Raw genomic sequence first — 18,833 nt, forward strand, 5'->3', positions numbered from 1 at the left:
GAAGGTTGTTAACTAGTAGGCTAACTATTGAAAGGTGATAGGAGAGTTTCGATACAGGTGATTGTTACTAGGCTACTGTTATACTAACTAGAGGGCATGCTTGGCTAGTACTCAAAACCACTGCCTACTTATGATCAGGAGTAAGGTGCGAACAAGCATGTACTAAGAAGGAACAGTGCCTGGACAGCTAACCCTTGAATATATACCAGGTAAGCAAACCCAGTGCAAGGTCATAGCCAAATTTCATGTATTTGTAATGCTTATAATTTGTGTTCCTCAGAATAGCTTTTGTTCCATCATATGGTCTGTATGTCTACGAATGAAGCATCCGATGTAAGCAACTTGGACATTGCTAGCTAGCAGTCCAAGCTGAGACTGCTAGCTAGCAATGTCTCAAATGCTAGGTAGCAGGTATTACATTTGATGGCGGAACATCTGGCTGCTAGTAGCTGTAGAACTGAATCATAATGCATAACAATATGCAATTGCGCATTTCTTGGTCTTTTATAAATGACTCATTCATTTGTCAGCGATGCCATTGTGTCTGGTTAAGAGTTATGACACAGCTCTGAGATGAGTTCGCCCGCAGGGTTGTGTGATATACCTGAAGTTCATTTGTACTAAGTTTGTAGTTTTGAATTTAAATGCAGTGGCCAGTTTTATTGTTGAAAACCTCTACTGCAAAAAAGAGGGGTTGCATCACCATCCTAATCAAATAGTCTATATAGAGAATGTTGATTAGTTGTTTTCATCCATGCTATTGATGTAATTGCTTTTCCTTCTTAAGTACCTTTACTCACACCAGTACTATATCTTATTGAGAAAATATGGTATGTTGGCATTGAGTGTTGTCCTCTCTGTTCAGAAACGTTGAAACTTTTTGGCCAGTCTATTCTAGAGTCTTCATTGCTCTGCACCCCTAAGTTTATCTTCAGGGTTAGTTTGAAACAATGTTACATACAAACTCTTTAAAATTAGTTAAGGTGTCGAAAATCATTGATTTTTATTCCATTTTAAAAAGTCTGCCTCTAAGGAATTGTTCTATTATGAGATCTATGGGAATTTTATCTATGAGAATTAAAAGATGTATGAAGATTATAATCATGTAATAATGGAAATGCATGTTTGACCCTCTAGAATACACTATTACTTGATGTCTACATTCCTTTATTGTATGTACACTTCTATAGTCAGCCGCAGTTCATTCCTTGAAGTAAATGCATTGCTTGTGATTGTACAGTTGATCATTTTATTGCCAGAGTCCATATAAATGCAGCTAGGAATAATAGTCTAGTTATACAAAAGGCCCATCTTGTATATGACAGGCTGGAGTTCGATTGCCAGAAAGATTATTTCTGGTCCGACCCTAACACTACTCTCTCTTCCAAATCAACAATGCATAAAACTTTTTTTCTGGAAATCTATTTTGACTTCATCAAAGATTATCTAAGATGGCATCTGACTCAAGTTGATTAGGAAAAGTCAATATTTTCCTACATGAATAGCATGAGCTGTGAACAGATAGCTGCTATAGAAACCAGGTACCTGCGGGCCATACTAAAGTAATACATCATTCGTACTGTTCCCACGAGCTGATCTTTGAAGTTCAAATTTTCTATTCAAAATCGCGATTACCTAAACACATAATACTTGGCATTGTGGCTCTTGAGGTCAAACTGAACTTGACACCAAAGCGTGAAAATCTGTGATCCCAGGCTACATGCTTCTAAGTCTGGGCTACACATTTTTGAAGCTTATGCCATAGAGCTTTGTGAGCTCAGCATATAGGTTAAATGTATAACCTATAAATATATAGGTTAAATTTATAACCTATATACAAGTATATAGGTTAAATATAATGTATATTTATCTATATAACCTATATACATGTATATAGGTTATACATAGTATATATAACCTATATATAATATATATAAATATATATATACTATAGTCTGATAATATATATTATCAGACTATATCTATATATGTTACCTATCTATATAAGTTATATACATAATACTAGCTGTGCCACCCGGCGTTGCCCGTGTAATAGACGAGTATTTGGACAGAAAATTGATTTGTATTTAACACATTACAACATTTGCCATTCTAACTTTCAAACTACATATCATGAGAAAAGTGTTTTGTCTTATAAACAACTAGCTGTGCCACCCGGCGTTGCCCGGGCAACAGAAAAGTCTTTGGACAGAAAATTGATTTGTATTTAACATATAACAACATTTGCCATTCTAACTTTCAAACTACATATCATGAGAAAAGTGTTTTGTCTTATAAACAATGAGAAGTAGTGAGAGTTTTGCTATTAGGCAGTTTAAAAATGTGAGCGAACAGGTTTTCGTGACGTTATGCTATGACCCTCGTCATACGTAAAGCAGTTAGGTATTGCTCTGATATAATGACTTATATTGGCAGGCTAGCAATTCGACTTTTGTAGTCTAGTGGGCTAGCCGTAAGACTGGTGAACGGCTTGGTCCGAGATCGAGTCCTCTTCGGTATGGAATATTTATTCCAAGGTTTTAAGATCTATAGCCGGATTTCTGACAGACGGATTTCGAACACACAGACTTTGAGAAATATATACGTATAAAATAGATATACATATATATATATATTATGGTCTGATAATGTACATTATCAGACCATAATGCTATGGTCTGATAATGTACATTATCAGACCATAGCATTCTGTAAATTTATTTTCTTACGTTATTTAAGCCTGGTACAACAGATTGGTTTAGTATTAGTTGTTCTATACCTCTCCCATATCTTTACGAATCAATAAATTTTTATAAAGTCAGCCAAATACTAACATTGAAATAAACTTGATAAAAGTCCATAGCAGATGTGAAGCTTCTCTTTCTATGGATGAATATTGATTAATGGCGCTGCTTTCCTTATGTATTCCGTTGCTCATTGACCGCTATTACATCATTATAGTAAATACATGTAGCTAATGCAGTAAACTTTGTTAATGTAGTTGCTGTATAGAAGTACTTCTTGTTGCCTGCAGTAGTTTGCTACAAAGTACTTCCTGTACTTTCCACGACCATCTAGAGACAAATGAGCAACTTCTGTGTTTCTGCTAAGTTCGCTGAATTTGGAGAAAATTCGGCTCAAAATATTATACATATTAGCCTTAACAGAGTTAGATTGCATGACTAGGGTACATGATTATATAGCTTATATAGTATATAGCTTGGATATGAGACTAAGGTACATGGTTAAGATATATGACTAAGGTGTCTGGCTAAGTGTCACTGTTAGATCAGTATAGCTAGAGTACATATTTATGATATATAGCCGAGGTGTATGCATGTAACTAGGGTATACAGCTAGGAAGCATTGCTAGGATGCATAGCGATTTGGTCAAAGGTTACTTTGCCAGGTTACATAGCTGGGGTGTATGATTTACATTTTACCACAGCATTCATTGTGAAACTGTAACAAAACTCTTTCCAAACTAATTTTGCTTTTCAACAAAGTTAGTTGCCTCTGCTAGTACGTTTCTTTTCACTTTCCTTTTCCTTGTTTTTTATCGAATGCCATCAGGATGCCTGCTGGAGGAAGGAGCAAATCGGCAAAGAAGTTATCACCACTCGACATAGCTAAGGAGGAAGCCGCTAAAAAACAGACCCAAATAGAAGAACTGACAGAACAGCTAAAAGTGTTGCGTGAAGAGTTGGATGTGAGATCAGCTGAGGTGGAGAGGCTAAGGAAAAAGTTGCATACAATACTCCCAGAAATCCTTTCACATCGAGATCGAGAAAAATTCCCTCTCGAGCCAGTCGATGACCCTATAGGTAAAAGCAATTTTAGTTGCACTTTTTTAATCATTAAAATCAAGCTAAATGATCGCTGCCACTCTCTCTATTCATAAGCTTTCGTAATCCATAAATGAGAAATAATTTATGTATATATATTTTATTCATTGAAATAAGTGGCTCTCATTGTACAGGTTACAATTTTTATTGTATTTCTTTTTATCTGAAGTCAGCTTCATTTGGGATCCACTTAAGAGAACTCACAGATATGTCGTTAATAAAAAGTGACTTTTGAATCAATGATAAATTGTCAGCAATGACAAAATGCAGTACGAATGTCAAAGCCCTTTATTTTGGCATTGCTGTACCTACTTTCACTTGATCACAAAGTTCTGTACATGCAACTAATGAGATGATGAAAATGTTGACCAATATGCGGTTTGAACCCATAACATTCGGCTTATTAGACTGACACTCTCACCAACTGAGCTAATCAGCCATCTTACAACATTTTTGAATAATTGGGAATATTCTAGATAAAAATTGAGAAAAAGTGATTGAAGAGAAAAACTAAACAAACAGACAGATGGACAACAACCAAAAATAATATAAAATATCGATATTCTATCGCTGTCAATAGTTAACTTTGAGGACAGTAGTAAGTTTTGTAACATAACAATTTTTTGATTTGGAGCTTTAATGCTGCCGGCTTGTAATTGCTTCAAGTGAGGATAAAATTGGCATCTATTTATGTTGTTAGTCTTGAACGCTTTGACAAAAACATGATCAATACTGTATAAGACAACGTAAAAATTTTATAAAGCTTTTAAAAATATAACAGTAGTAAACATAGCACAAAATGAATATTGCAGAGTATCATCAGTACTAATAGAGTATTTAATACAAAATAAATTTTTATTACCCGAACAACGCTAGGCATTAATCTAGTATTTTATGTAAATAAATAATAGGAATTAAAATAAAGTATAGAATAAAACAAACATTATAAAGTATTATCAGCGATTAATAGCAAATAATTAGTACTAATAATAGTAGAAAATATTATAAAAAGGTTGATTAAAATTAATATTATAAACTATTATCACTAATATAGTAACTAATATTTGATAACTGGTATAATAAACAATAGAAAATGATAAAGAATGTAGAATCAAACAGATATTAATAAAGCATTATTTGTAATTAATAGCGAGTAATTGATATTAAGTAAAAATGAACATTAGTATAAAATATTTCAAAATAGTATGCAATATTTAAAAATAGTATAAAATATTTAAAAATAAAATATACATGTTAAGCATATTATAAATATTAGATAATAGCTTCACTAGCCAGGTTGAATGGTATATCGCACTCTGTTTTGTACTGATGAGCTAGTCCTTCAGCATTCTGTTAGCTGTGTCTCCTACTTACTGCTAAGAAAATTTGCATGAAGAGGTTTGATTGTAGAGGCAATATCACTTATGATTAAAACTGGTATTTTACACCTAATATTTTTACTATTCACTTAAATTTTACTGTCTTTAGAGCTAACTTTAAAGTTAAAAATTGTTTAGTATAAAGTTACAAGTATTCATAACAGTAAAAAAGAAGTTACAAAACCCCACTAGAACAGTCTTCTCCATGTATGTCTATGCTATGCTGACTGGACTGACAAGATTCCAACTTCAACGTTGTTATACTACATTAAAATGTGAGGCTAGCTGGTTTTTTTGCGAAAATATTTTCAAATAGATCTTTTGCTAATGCGCTGCTTTGTTTTTTCAAAAGTAAATTACATGCAATATTTTTCTATTCACTCAAAAATGCTGATGCGCTAGTGCTATTGGCTTATAAAATAACGTGTTACTTAAATTGCATTACAAAAAGGTTCCATCAGATTAATAGTGTTTCTATGGTGTGTGGGTGTGTGCATGTGTGTGAGTGCATAACTGTTTGTGTTGATCACCAATGAATAAGTTTTGTTGTCATGTCTGCTTTTTGATAAAAATTTGCAGTTAAAAATGAACTTGCCCAAAATTTTTAGTAAGATAGTATCTGTACTTTGCTATCATTTGTGATTGTTTTTTATATTTGCGGTGATCTAACTGCCAGAATGTGTCAAAATTAAAATCAATAAAACTTGATAGCGATTAAAAGCTGATTTAGATTTCAGGTCAAGCGAAAGTTTGATTATAACATCTATAGTTACAAAGAGATCGACAGAATAGAGACGCGTAACACTGCAGCTTGAACATAATAGCCGATATCAACTATCGCAGCAATAACAACTAGTGATGTCATTTCACACGTATTTTTCTCCTGAACATTTGAGCCACAATCGAATTTTGTTAATTTTAACCTTGAAACATTCTGGCAGTCAGATAACCTCGAACGTTAAAACAATCACAAATGATAAAAAATACCGATACTTTCTGATAAAATCTATAAAAATTGGGTAAGTTCATTGTTTTTAAGCTGCATATGTATTTAAAAGCTCTGACTTGAACAGAATGCTAATCATAGCATACTTTTCCTTGTGTGCCATTTGCTATTGACATGCTCACAAAATGGCTCATGTGATTTTGTCATTTCACCATCAATCATGTCATACCTTATAAGGAGGTCATATGACCTATTATCTTCTAGTAAACACAAGCTACTGAATAAAATCACTCCAGTGATCAAATCTCTATTAGAAGTCAACTTCTACTGTCATGATTTCTCTATGGTCTTGATTCCTCCATATTTTACAGATGTAGATGCTGAGTATGTGAGAGAGATGATATATATGCTAGTAGATGACCTCTACATTCGGAGAGACAAGAGATCAATGGTTGAACAGCGAATAGAGGACCTTGAGACGAGAGTAACTGAGCAAAGCTTAAATTATCAGGTTTGTGGAATCAGTAACTTTGCAAGCAACAATGCAGTTTTCCGTCAACATGTAGAAATGTTATTGTTAGCTCAGCTAAAAAATTTTATACATGGTACATGTAAGTGTCAGCGAAAATGTAGATTTAGGTCATTCTAAGTTTATATCGAGAATGTCGTCTCAAAAAGTTGATCAGCAATGTGAAGTGGACTAACACATCAAACTTTTATATATGAATGTTATTCGATGTACAGTCAAAGTATAACCATACATTGATTGCGGGACAGAATGTGTAGAAATGGGTCTGTGATGTGCTTGTGAGCCGTTGCTTGTTAGGTTGCTATTTGGGGAGCTTGCGAATTCCCCACCTGCAGGTATGCTCGGAATGTTCAAGTTTATAGCCTTGATTGAAATACACACTGCTACACGCTTAAGGCTGGTTCACACTGTACGCTAGGGTTGCCTATCGGCAATTATTCGTCGACTATGTTCACCGTAAACCGACAGTATCGCCAAGGCCAAGCGAATATGTCGGGAAACATTGCAGCTCTCAAACTTGCCCAATATACCCCCATGATAGTGTGTGCAATGCACACCACTTCGGTGACTGTGATTGGCTGTCACGGATTACTTGATCTATATTTCCTTTCATAACAGTTGCTGCGGGACTAGTATTTCATTATTTTAGTGACCACATTATTTAAGAACTCTATACCATAGCCTATTTGCTGATGTAAAAGTAGACGGGTTTGTGATAATGTGAACAATGTTATCGCAGACGATCACCGATGTATTGTGGGATTAACGCCGACATACGCCGATGTAATGTGCACCAGTCTTTACCGAGTCGAGTAAAGTTAATAAACAGGGAATAAGTACATGAACGAAGATGCCTCAGTAAATGTTGTAGCCCGAGATCCTTATAAATATTTTAATGTTTTCAGTTTAGGGTAATCAAACACTTGCTTCATTATAGCCGACGCATTCAGTGTGGGTTACAAATCTTTGATAGACTCGGTTTCGGCTATTCAGTGCAGGGATTACTGTGTCAAACACAATTCGCTAAAAGCAGCGGTGGAAGATAACTCTAAAGGCTGGTACACAATGTCGCAGTAGGTTGGCGTTAGTCCCATAATACTTCGACGATCGTCAAGTATAACATTTTTCACGCACAAACTCATTTGAATTTACATCAGCAAATAGTCCCCGACACAGTGTTCGCATTACACCATGCAACTTCTGAAACATGAAATACTAGTCTCGCAGCAAATACCATGAAGGGAAATATAGATTAAGTAGCTTGCAACAGCCAATCACCATCGTTGAAGTAGTGTACATTGCACAGACTGTTGTGGAAGAAAATATTGGAAAGGTTTGACAGCTGCAATGTTTCTTGACATATCCGCGCCGTTTCGATGATGTCATCAGTTTACGGTGCACATAGTCTACTAATAATCGCCGAGAGGACAACCCTGCAATACAGTGTGAACCAGCCTTAAGTTTATAGAGATAGTTAACACTAAATGAGTCCTCATAACTCACCTCATTCCATACTAAATCATTTTACTGACATTTTGTCACGAGCAACCCAATAGAGTACTTGTAGAATATCCAAAATACTGACAATTTGCTAGAAGTTGCAGTCGTGAAATACCATGTGATAATTTACAAAAACAAAAGCATGAGTTAGGTAGAAAATGAGAATAATGGGTACACTACAAAATAAACTTTTTAAATGTTAATGACCTTTTAATAGTCTTTAAAAAAATTTTAAATAATTTGAAAAAATTCTTTTAAAATTAAAAACTTATATTATCACTTCAGTTAATTTAAAATAAATATATGCTAAGTTTATAATGCTGAGCCATACTCTATAATTTTTACCTATAGATTTATCAGCCATTATTGACATAGGTTTATAGACAAAACTGTATCTTAATATAGTCTCTTACTCATGGTAGGAGAACATAAGAAATTATCATAGCTAGCTAAATCTTTCTATAATAGTATATTAATAAACATATACTTAATATGAGCTAAACAGAAATGTTTACAAGAGACAGGCAGCAACATAAATAATCCGTTTTGGGACCCTTTATGTTGTAGGGATTTTACAATATATAAAGCATAAAATACATATTAAGTGCCTAATTCGTTTCAATATCTTCGCAAAATCACGCCTTTGGTCCATCAAAATAAGAAAACTAAACATCACTTCTTAATTTAATGAATGTGCAGTAACTGTGGTATTATTAGTTGTGTGCAGTAACTGTGGTATTATTAGTTGTGTACAGTAACTGTGGTATTATTAGTTGTGTGCAGTAACTGTGGTATTATTAGTTGTGTACAGTAACTGTGGTATTACTGGTTGTGTGCAGTAACTGTGGTATTATTAGTTGTGTGCAGTAACTGTGGTATTATTGGTTGTGTGCAGTAACTGTGGTATTATTAGTTGTGTACAGTAACTGTGGTATTATTGGTTGTGTACAGTAACTGTGGTATTATTGGTTGTGTGCAGTAACTGTGGTATTATTGGTTGTGTACAGTAACTGTGGTATTATTAGTTGTGTGCAGTAACTGTGGTATTATTGGTTGTGTGCAGTAACTGTGGTATTATTGGTTGTGTACAGTAACTGTGGTATTATTGGTTGTGTGCAGTAACTGTGGTATTATTGGTTGTGTGCAGTAACTGTGGTATTATTGGTTGTGTGCAGTAACTGTGGTATTATTAGTTGTGTGCAGTAACTGTGGTATTATTGGTTGTGTGCAGTAACTGTGATATTATTGGTTGTGTGCAGTAACTGTGGTATTATTGGTTTGTATCAAAAAACTTTCTCTCTTCTTATCATTAACACTAGCTTTAGGGTCCATGATTACAGTAATTTTACGTTTTGTAAAGTTTGAATAGTTTTTTATACTTTTTTCTGTACTATGGTCTAAGCTGCAAAAATGAAAAAAGGTTGTATACGTCCACAATAAAGTTAAAGGAAAAGAATATAATAATAGATAGCCCGAATAACCCAGGCATTCCTTTACATAATTTTCTCTAATGTGCGACAGGAGTGAAAATGTTTTTTTATGGTTAGCTATGAGGCTCTCATTATTCAAATCAAGTTTGAGAACTCACTGAACACCTTATATTTTGTGGAATTTCTTACATAACTCGATGCAAAAACATTACATAAATTCTTTACTTTCAGTGGAGTTTACATAAAAAGAGGTTTACATTATATGGACGTTTACCATATAGGGTTTTTGATCAAGACCATATAGTATGACAAAAGATTTCAATAGCTAGTGTAAACATAGTAGCTAGTAATATGTTTGCTAGTACAAGTTAACAAATATCAAGATGCGAGTTACTCCGCTATGCATTATAAAGCATGTTAAACAAAGCTTGACTTGAGTTGATTATGTGGAAGGAGTTCGGTGTCTGCCTGAATAGCAAACAAGACAGTTTGCTAAGCACCTTGTTTCTAACGTGCCACATGTCATGCCTGTCACTTGTTGCCTATTGTTAACTACTTGTAGCATATAGTTCGAAAGAACCTGTCAAGCATGGCTAGCATAGAAGAGGCTCTAGAAGCAAAGACTCCGGCTGACATGCAGAGAATACTGCGCAATCTAAAGAAAGAGCTACTCTTAGGTAAGAGATTGATCAGAAAATGCAACGACACAAACCAATAACATCGTTCAACGTATCTAAGTATATTAATCTGTTTGCAATAATATTAACCCCAAAGGCAGCTTTAAGATCAAATTGCATTAAAAAACTGATCATTTGTATTGGCAGCAGTTTGTCTACAACATTGTTGACACTAACAAAAACAAATTCGCCTCAACATAAGCTCTGAGTGTGTGATACCTGACATCGGTTGTATAGGTTCTAATGAAAACTCCATACAAGGGTCTCGTCAAAATGTTTTTATGTTTATAATGACTAATTATTTCTGGACAAAGGTTATTCGACCTCTTTAACACGCCAAATACTAAAAAAACATTTTATGTCATGCTGTCAGTTTTTCTGTAGATATTTGGATATACAATTTAGTCATTATGCATTCGGTCAACATGGCCTGAGGCAGCATGTAGGCTATTGCTTTATAGGTAAAGCAGAGGTTTGTTTATGTAACTGATATCGCTGGCTAAAGGAATTTACAATGCAACTATTGCACTGATAGTTTGCTTGAGCTTTAGACATTTCACAGACTGAAGCTTGTTAAATTTAGCTTTCTCACTGCAGACAACATCCGAAATGACTATTTCTTTACATGACGCGCATGCACCTCCTATCATAACCCTGATTTACTGCTAGCAGCTGTTTATAGCATCATCTTAATAATAAAAGGCATTACATAATAGACTACAATATTTACTGTTATTAATTTATAAATATTAGTATTTTAGCTATTTCTCTTATCATTCATAATACAAATGTTGTTATTATCGTCATCATTATTGTTGTTCCCACTATTACTAGCATTATTATTGTTAATATATTATTATCATTGTTATTATTATTATAAAAGCTGTCTTCACAACACAGTGGTTAGTAGTAAGTGAGATCAGGCCTTAGCTTAAAGCCAAAGGTTTATCACTTTAATACTTCCTTCGACCGAAACGTCTTCCTTAGAATCTGGACAGTTCCTAGTAACGCTTTTTTCGAATTATTTTAAAAGACGGTTCAGCGCCATCATCAGATATAGAATATGCTGGCTTGATATTGTCCCAAGCGCTCCAATCACTATATGTATGACTTTTTGTTGGATATTCCACAGCTTTTAAAGCGGAAATCCCAGTTCTTCATACTTCTACTTTTATCATTTTCTTTTTTACTCTGGTGTCTCCTAGGTTTGCTATTTCAATAATTTTACTCTCTGTTGTTTTTTTGGTAATTAGTATTAAATCTGCTCTCCTGGCCTCTAGTATCATGTCAGTATGAATGTTGGAGTCCCATAACAGCTTCACTTGGTCATTCTCCGCCACTGGCTCCACCCTATGGTCATACCATTTCTCTGTGTGTGGAAGGTTATGTTTCTCACAGATTGCTCCTACGTCTGCAGAACTTTTGTTCTCATGGTATGATGTTCTGGTGCTTTAGGTGATTCTATATCTTTCTGAGATCATTGCAGTCAGCAATTTCTACATTGAGGGCAAGCGTGTTGTTGGTCTGTAATTAGGTAGTGCATTTCCTTTTTGAGATCCTTGAAGATTTGCACCGCTCTACCAATTGTCATCCACTTTGTTGGTTCTCTTCTTTCAAACATTCACTAAGCTGATTATTAATAATAGTTATTATTATTGTCAGTATACTATTTTTATTGTTAATATACTATTTTTATTGTTACTATCATAAATCATTGCTAGCCCATTATTTTTGTGGTCGATATAATATTATTGTTAGTACATTTTTATTATTGCCGATGTAGTATTATTAGTATATTATGTTTATTATCAGCATATTATTATTGTTAGTCTATGATTATTACTGTTACCGTTAGTACATTATTTTTGTTATTGTTAGTATTTATTATTATTGTTAGTGTAATATTATTACTGTGTCTACATGGAATTATAAAAATACAAGTAATTCTTAGACTACGTTTAATCTCACATATATTATAATTGTGGAAATCAGACAAAATACCAGTACAGCATGTAAAGCGTGTGCAACAGCTAAGCCAAAATTAAATCTTGGCTAAACAATTTGATTTTGTCTACAGAAAAACCAGTTCCACAAACTAAGCTAAAAGGCACACCACCATCTGATAGCTACACACGTCCATCCAAGTCTAGTCACACCATGGATATCATACATGAGATGGAGAACACACCTTTTCCACTAACAAAGGTAGACCTTTTCTACTAACAAAGGTAGATCCTTTCTTCTAACAAAGGTAGATACTTTTTCTCTAAAAAAAGGAAACCATTCCTTTAACAATGGTAGGCTCGTTCCTTTAAAAAATTTAGACCTTTTCCTCTAACGAAGGTAGACCTTTTCTTCTAACTAAGGGAACCCATTCTTCTAATAAAGGTAAACCCTTTCCTCTTACAACGGTAAACCCCCTTCATCTAAGAAAGGTAGGCTCTTCCCTCTAACAAAGGTAGACCTTTTCTACTAACAAAGGTAGATCCTTTCTTCTAACAAAGGTAGATACTTTTTCTCTAAAAAAAGGAAACCATTCCTTTAACAATGGTAGGCTCGTTCCTTTAAAAAATTTAGACCTTTTCCTCTAACGAAGGTAGACCTTTTCTTCTAACTAAGGGAACCCATTCTTCTAATAAAGGTAAACCCTTTCCTCTTACAACGGCAAACCCCCTTCATCTAAGAAAGGTAGGCTCTTCCCTCTAACAAAGGTAGACCTTTCTATCTCATTAAATCTACAATTGGAATTACCTTGACACCTTGTATGTCTATTAATCTTTTCCTCCACCGGCATGCTACTAGTTACGTTGCCTAGCAACTAAGAATTCTTGTTAATTCATAGTACCCTCACTGCACTAAGTGCTCTCGTATGACTTGCTGGTATTTACCGGCTGTCGTGCTAGTTCATGTTGGTCTCTCTTATTAATATAACGTAGTTTCTCAATGACGTGATGGTATCTTCTATCAGTATGGCTTATGTGAACTTAGCTATGACACAGTACCGTTGGTTTTTTACTACAAAAGGACGATACTCGAGTTCAACTGTTTGAGTCCATCAAGATGCGAATAGAAAGTTCAAAGACATTCCATTAGTTTAAATCTTGACTTTTAATTTTTGATTACTATGTTTGTTCAGCTTCCTGGGAGTCTTGACAACGAGAGTTGCATCCTCAGCTACTGAGAAAATTAGTTTTTGGTTCTGCATTCACCTGGGTTAAAACTTGCAGGCATCTGATTATGATCTTTCTTCATATCAACTCCACTGCTTTGGCTCTTCGTGTAACTCATTCACTAGCCAAAAGCATGGTAGGCAATCAAGATAGGAACGTATATCATATGTGCACATGTAACTATATAGCCTCGGCAATAATTCATATCATTGTTTGCTTTCTAGGTGTAAGCAATGTGTGAACATTGTTGTTATGCATTGCATGCTTCGTAAACAAATATTAAACTAAGAATGTATTTCAGCCTCTACGTAAACAAAGTGGAGACACCCACATCCGATACCTATTGCCAGAAATTAAGCAAGCTGTATGCAATGAACTAAGCTTAGAAAAAAAGACAGGTAGGTTTGCATCTTTTCTACTATTGCGTATTAGCATTACAGCTTGTGGTGCTGCAGCGACTTGTGGTGACATTTTCTGACATGCGGTGACATGCTATAGCGTGTGTTAAAAAAGCTGGTAGAAAAGTCAACTTGATTCTCTTCTGAAATTTAAGGATCAGTCAGCCATAAAAAGCGAGTAGACAGAGTGTCAATGAATTGGCAAGTTGCCAAAGACTTAAAATAAGAAGCCTAGTGATTGGATGATTTTTTCCGGTATCTTTATTGTCAGCAGCCATGAAGTGTGTTAGTTTTAAAGATGCAGTTTTTATTTTAAATATTTTACATAAATAATTTTTGGTTAAAAAAGCAGTCAATAATTATTTAAACAGATGACAGCCATTGACGAGGTTCGAATTTACGATTGCTGTACAACTAATGCGAAAATTCACATATGGTCTTAAGCTACTGGTTTATCTTCCTGATAATAGAACTATTCAGTTTCCTGAAGTCAGTACGACTGCTCACTCTTGGCCAATACATCTATGTTCATCTTTCCTCAGCATCTGTAAATCAATATAAAATACATGACCAACTCTTAGAAAAACTATTCACAAGGAAGACTCTAACCATCCAGTTAAGAGCAAACACACATTGCCATCATGGCTAATAAGAAAATATGAAAAGAATTGGCAAGTCGGCGACTGCCTTTGTAAAACAGCTGGCACGAGCACTTTGGGAGCTTAGCGAAAAGTCTCGCCTGGTAGCATGATTTGATAAGCGCTGATCTAGCACAAACCACAATCTTAAAATAATGTTTGTTTTTACAGCTAAAAGTAAACAATAGTGGCATTCAATCTATGAAACTGCAGTTAATTAATTCATGCTCGCTCAACATGCCTTCCAAATTGTTTACTGAACTTTTTTAAAGCTTAATTTGATGGCGTCTCTTTGAAATGTTATACTCCGCTAGCATACTTCCTCTGACTGAGCAGCACTAAGTTACTGGTGATCTATAGGTCCCCCACAAACAGTACACGCTGTTAACTGCTGACGTGAATGACTGAACACTGGATATTGGTGGATATATATACTGTATTACTTTGTTGGCAATATAAAATATATTGCTATAGTGGACCTAAAAATATATATATCTCCTGTAATAACATAACTAAGTGACAAAATGCTTACCTAAAAGTACATGTAACCAAAAATCTATTTTGCTGAACAATGTTCTTCAAGGTATATGTTTACTAAAGTGCTGAGAGGGTGAGATCTAGAAACAGTTTTATTGGTAAACATGAAGATACACAAAGGTATTTTAATCTTATGCTGATTATTTTTATTGGTGGTTCAAACTAACATTGTCCAATCGTGAGACAAAGTGTTTTCACCGACCTTGAACTTTGACCTGAGTGTTTCTCTAATTAGCAAATCACTCTTGCTATGATGTTTAGAGATCAATGAATACAGAGACAAACAGTGGCCTTAGTATCACTTAGGCCTACATCTTTGTATACTACATATATATGTAGCATGCGTTTTCTAATTTTTGATGTAACCTACTAAATAGTTATATCTTTCAAATTGGTATTATATCAGCTGTAAATTGGACCGCTCTTTTAGTGTGGTATGGGTGCATTCTTTTCAGTGATCTGAGCTAATGAAACAATCTCTACATCTGTCATTATTGATAAAACATACAAACACAGATAATGACCTTTTAGCTGTTTTTTATCATATAAAATTTTGCATAAAAAATAGGTCTGGCCATACTGATAGCATATACTTGCAGCATAATATGTTTAATGCAGGTAAAACTGACCTGTTTACGTATGTCACAAAAGAATGTATTATATACAGCATGGTATCTTGTATGATTATACTATCTGTTAAAATCAGGTAATGAACAATTTTTACAGCTGTTTGAAACTGAAAGAATTAATGAGGTGTTTTTATTTAAAACAATCATAAAAATTATTTAAAATATACAGATCATACACATAATTTAGATATATACATATGATGAAATATCCTATATTATATTACAAAGACATCAAATGTATCGAATGTTAGTTCACCATTAACCAGTAATCTTATTGCAACTCAAATAAAAAAATGTGGATAAAATTGTTAGTAGGAGTTGCTCTCTCTAAATGACTAGACAAAAGAATAGGAGACAACCACTAAAAGCTTTGTTAAATTGGGTGTGATGACTACAGGAATGAGTTCCTGGTTTGCCCATATGTACACTTTCTATATGACATTTAGTAGCTCATAAAATTGAGAGCCTTTTATATTCTGTGCCATTCAACATTCTCATCAGCCTGCTAATTGCCGTTGTATATCTTGTATGTACGTATCTAATCACAGATGTGTGTATGTACAAATGTAGGCCTTATGTATGTATGTATGTATGTATGTATGTATGTATGTATGTATGTATGTATGTATGTATGTATGTATGTATGTATGTATGTATGTATGTATGTATGTATGTATGTATGTATGTATGTATGTATGTATGTATGTATGTATGTATGTATGTATGTACATACAAGTTTATGTGTAATTATATGTACTTGAGTGAACTTGTTATTGAGTATGTAGGTATATACGTGTAGATATGTATATGTGAATAGGTATGTATTTATTTGCATCACTTTTCATGATAAAAGCATTGCTTTATGTTAACCCTAATATTTGGTAAAGACTTTTTAAAGAATGTGTGAATTAAATTGTAACAAACTTGTAGATGTCTATGATTATCTAAAAAGTAAAAATTTTAACGAGTCTAAGATTTTGTGTCAAGAAGCTTGTTTAGACTTTGAATCAATGCTGAGTGAGAAAACTATTTGTGAGAGTTTGTATGATATGCTGCCGGAAACTGGCCTAATGTGATTACATGGTGGCTGTTTTACATGCAGTGCATCTGAAGGCGCTTAGTTTTAGGCTGTTAGTTACATGTTGTAAAGACTGCTTTGTCTGAGTCGCTGACACAAGATCATTAAAATACCGCGTTTCTTCGTGTTTGTCGGCTGTCATTATTGGAGTACAACAAGTGATTGACCAATCATATCTTGAAATAGCGCCAAAAAATACTAACATCGAAAAATGGTGATGTATCTGGTTCACCCTAAGGATAAGTTAAAAATAGTATGAGTTGTATTTTATTGGTTAAAAAGGGTGCTCCATTTGGTATAAAATTTGGTTTTATGTAAAGTCTTCGTAAAAATTTATTCGATTCGTAAACAAACTAGAACATTTTCCAACTCCAACTATCTCAGGGTTGAAGCAATTCCAATAAATCGTCCTGGCGTTAACGCACCTCAATGCTTAGAATAGTAGAAACTGATTTTAGCGAACCTGCTATCAAGAGTTTTTTGACAAGAAAGTTACATTTTTAAAATGGTTGTAGATTCTTGCTAGTTGTGCTTTTTCTTATAATGATTGTGTTTGAAGGGGGTGATTGGAGGGCCTTCGCACAAAGGATAGGAGTATCGACTGAGACAATACTATTTTGGAGGAGACTCAACCTGAAAAATACAATGGAGCAAGTTCTTACCTTTTGGAAAGACAGTAAAGGGGCGACCGTAAGGATGCTCCATAGACATCTAAAATCTCCTGAAATCTATGCTCTAATTCCAGCTAAACTCATATCTGACTTTTATAAAGTTGACTAAGACTGGAAGCTCAGATAGCTTCATAAAAAAGACCTATATTATGTATATAGTTAGTCATTTCGCTACCAAATGAAAATATATATTACTAAGAATGCATGATGGAAATTAAACAATTATTCTCACTCCTATATGCTATAAAAATTTGAAAGTCATTTATGGACTTACAAATAGAAACCTCTGCTCAAGCCTCATACCGCGTATTGAGACAAACAAAATTAGTTGTCAAGATTGCCATACACTGGCATCTTGTACACGATTAGTGTGTGGTCTCCATGTCTTGTTGTGATGCTCAAGGCAATAATATAAACGCTGAACACTGATAAAAAGTTTTAAATGCTATGCAACATTAGAATCAAAATACTTATTCATTTAGCTTCTGTTGACCGTCAGTATGTTCAACTTTGTTACTACTCACTACTTGAACAAGGTGGAACAAGTTGGAGTTCCATTCGCAAAATGGCTACTTGTGGTGACAGAAATATATTGAATCTTTAAACTGCTTTTTTTATCTCTATCAATCTCTTTTGCTCTTTAGCATTCTGTTTCTCTCTCTTTCGCTTGCTCTCTCACTCACTCTTTTGCTTTCTCGCTCTCTCCCGCACTCGCTCTTTCTCCCATGCTTTCTCACTTGCTCTCTCGCTCTTTCACTCTTCTGCAATAAATCGTCATGAGTAATTGGGCAGATAATTACCTCATTCCCTATCAAATCAATTTTTTTATAATGACATAATTACGTATTCCGTAAAGCCTAACATTTGACTGGAGCACATATAAATAGTCATTACTTTTGGATCACAGTATATAAACAATACCTTAATATCAAATTAACTATCATTAAATTTTACATCAGTTAATGTCTTTAAAAATACCAAAAATGCAAATGAACATTCTTTTGGCCATTTTTGAAAAAACTGTGTGCATGTTGGACGATTTATCGGACGATTTAAGTCGGACGATTTATCAATACTGTTACAGTTTAAGGCATTATTATTATTGATAAGATGTGAATAATACCTCTCAGTAGTATTATTGTTCAATAAAAGCCCCCTAGTTCGTAGATTTAAAATTAGCAAAGTCTCTGATCTGCAATGTGTCTAGCTCAACTGGTTGGTCGCTAGGAATAAATTGCGATAAAAGTTTTACAAAGCGAAACTATGCTCAGGATGGGCCATATTTTTATTGGTTCAAGTAACGCATGCAGATAATTGCTTCTTTTTGTTTAAGAACAGTTGCGATGAGGTAATTTAATGGCTTAAAACTGTAAACAGAAGCAATTGCGTTCAAATACGTCCCATTT

General features: G+C 34.2%; 1 protein-coding gene across 1 annotated transcript; it reads left to right on the top strand.

Annotated features, from left to right (window-relative positions):
- The first annotated feature begins 123 nt into the window (after positions 1 to 123).
- On the top strand, positions 124 to 17,802 carry LOC137400159 (uncharacterized). The gene is made up of 7 exons (XM_068086475.1): positions 124 to 229; positions 3,574 to 3,824; positions 6,542 to 6,681; positions 10,192 to 10,306; positions 12,384 to 12,511; positions 13,778 to 13,874; positions 17,316 to 17,802. The coding sequence occupies exons 2-7, from the start codon at positions 3,575 to 3,577 to the stop codon at positions 17,534 to 17,536; spliced, it is 951 nt and encodes a 316-aa protein (XP_067942576.1). The 5' UTR covers positions 124 to 229; position 3,574; the 3' UTR covers positions 17,537 to 17,802.
- Positions 17,803 to 18,833: the final 1,031 nt, after the last annotated feature.

Source organism: Watersipora subatra, chromosome 7 (genome assembly GCF_963576615.1).
Source record: "Watersipora subatra chromosome 7, tzWatSuba1.1, whole genome shotgun sequence".
In the NCBI taxonomy this organism is placed as follows: Eukaryota; Metazoa; Bryozoa; class Gymnolaemata; order Cheilostomatida; family Watersiporidae; genus Watersipora; species Watersipora subatra.

Excerpts from the sequence above, each read along its gene's own strand:
- LOC137400159 (XM_068086475.1), top strand. The coding sequence starts at position 3,575 with ATGCCTGCTGGAGGAAGGAGCAAATCGGCAAAGAAGTTATCACCACTC. Across the intron at positions 3,825-6,541 it reads GCCAGTCGATGACCCTATAG|ATGTAGATGCTGAGTATGTG; the intron begins GTAAAAGCAATT and ends CATATTTTACAG. Across the intron at positions 10,307-12,383 it reads AAAGAAAGAGCTACTCTTAG|AAAAACCAGTTCCACAAACT; the intron begins GTAAGAGATTGA and ends TTTTGTCTACAG.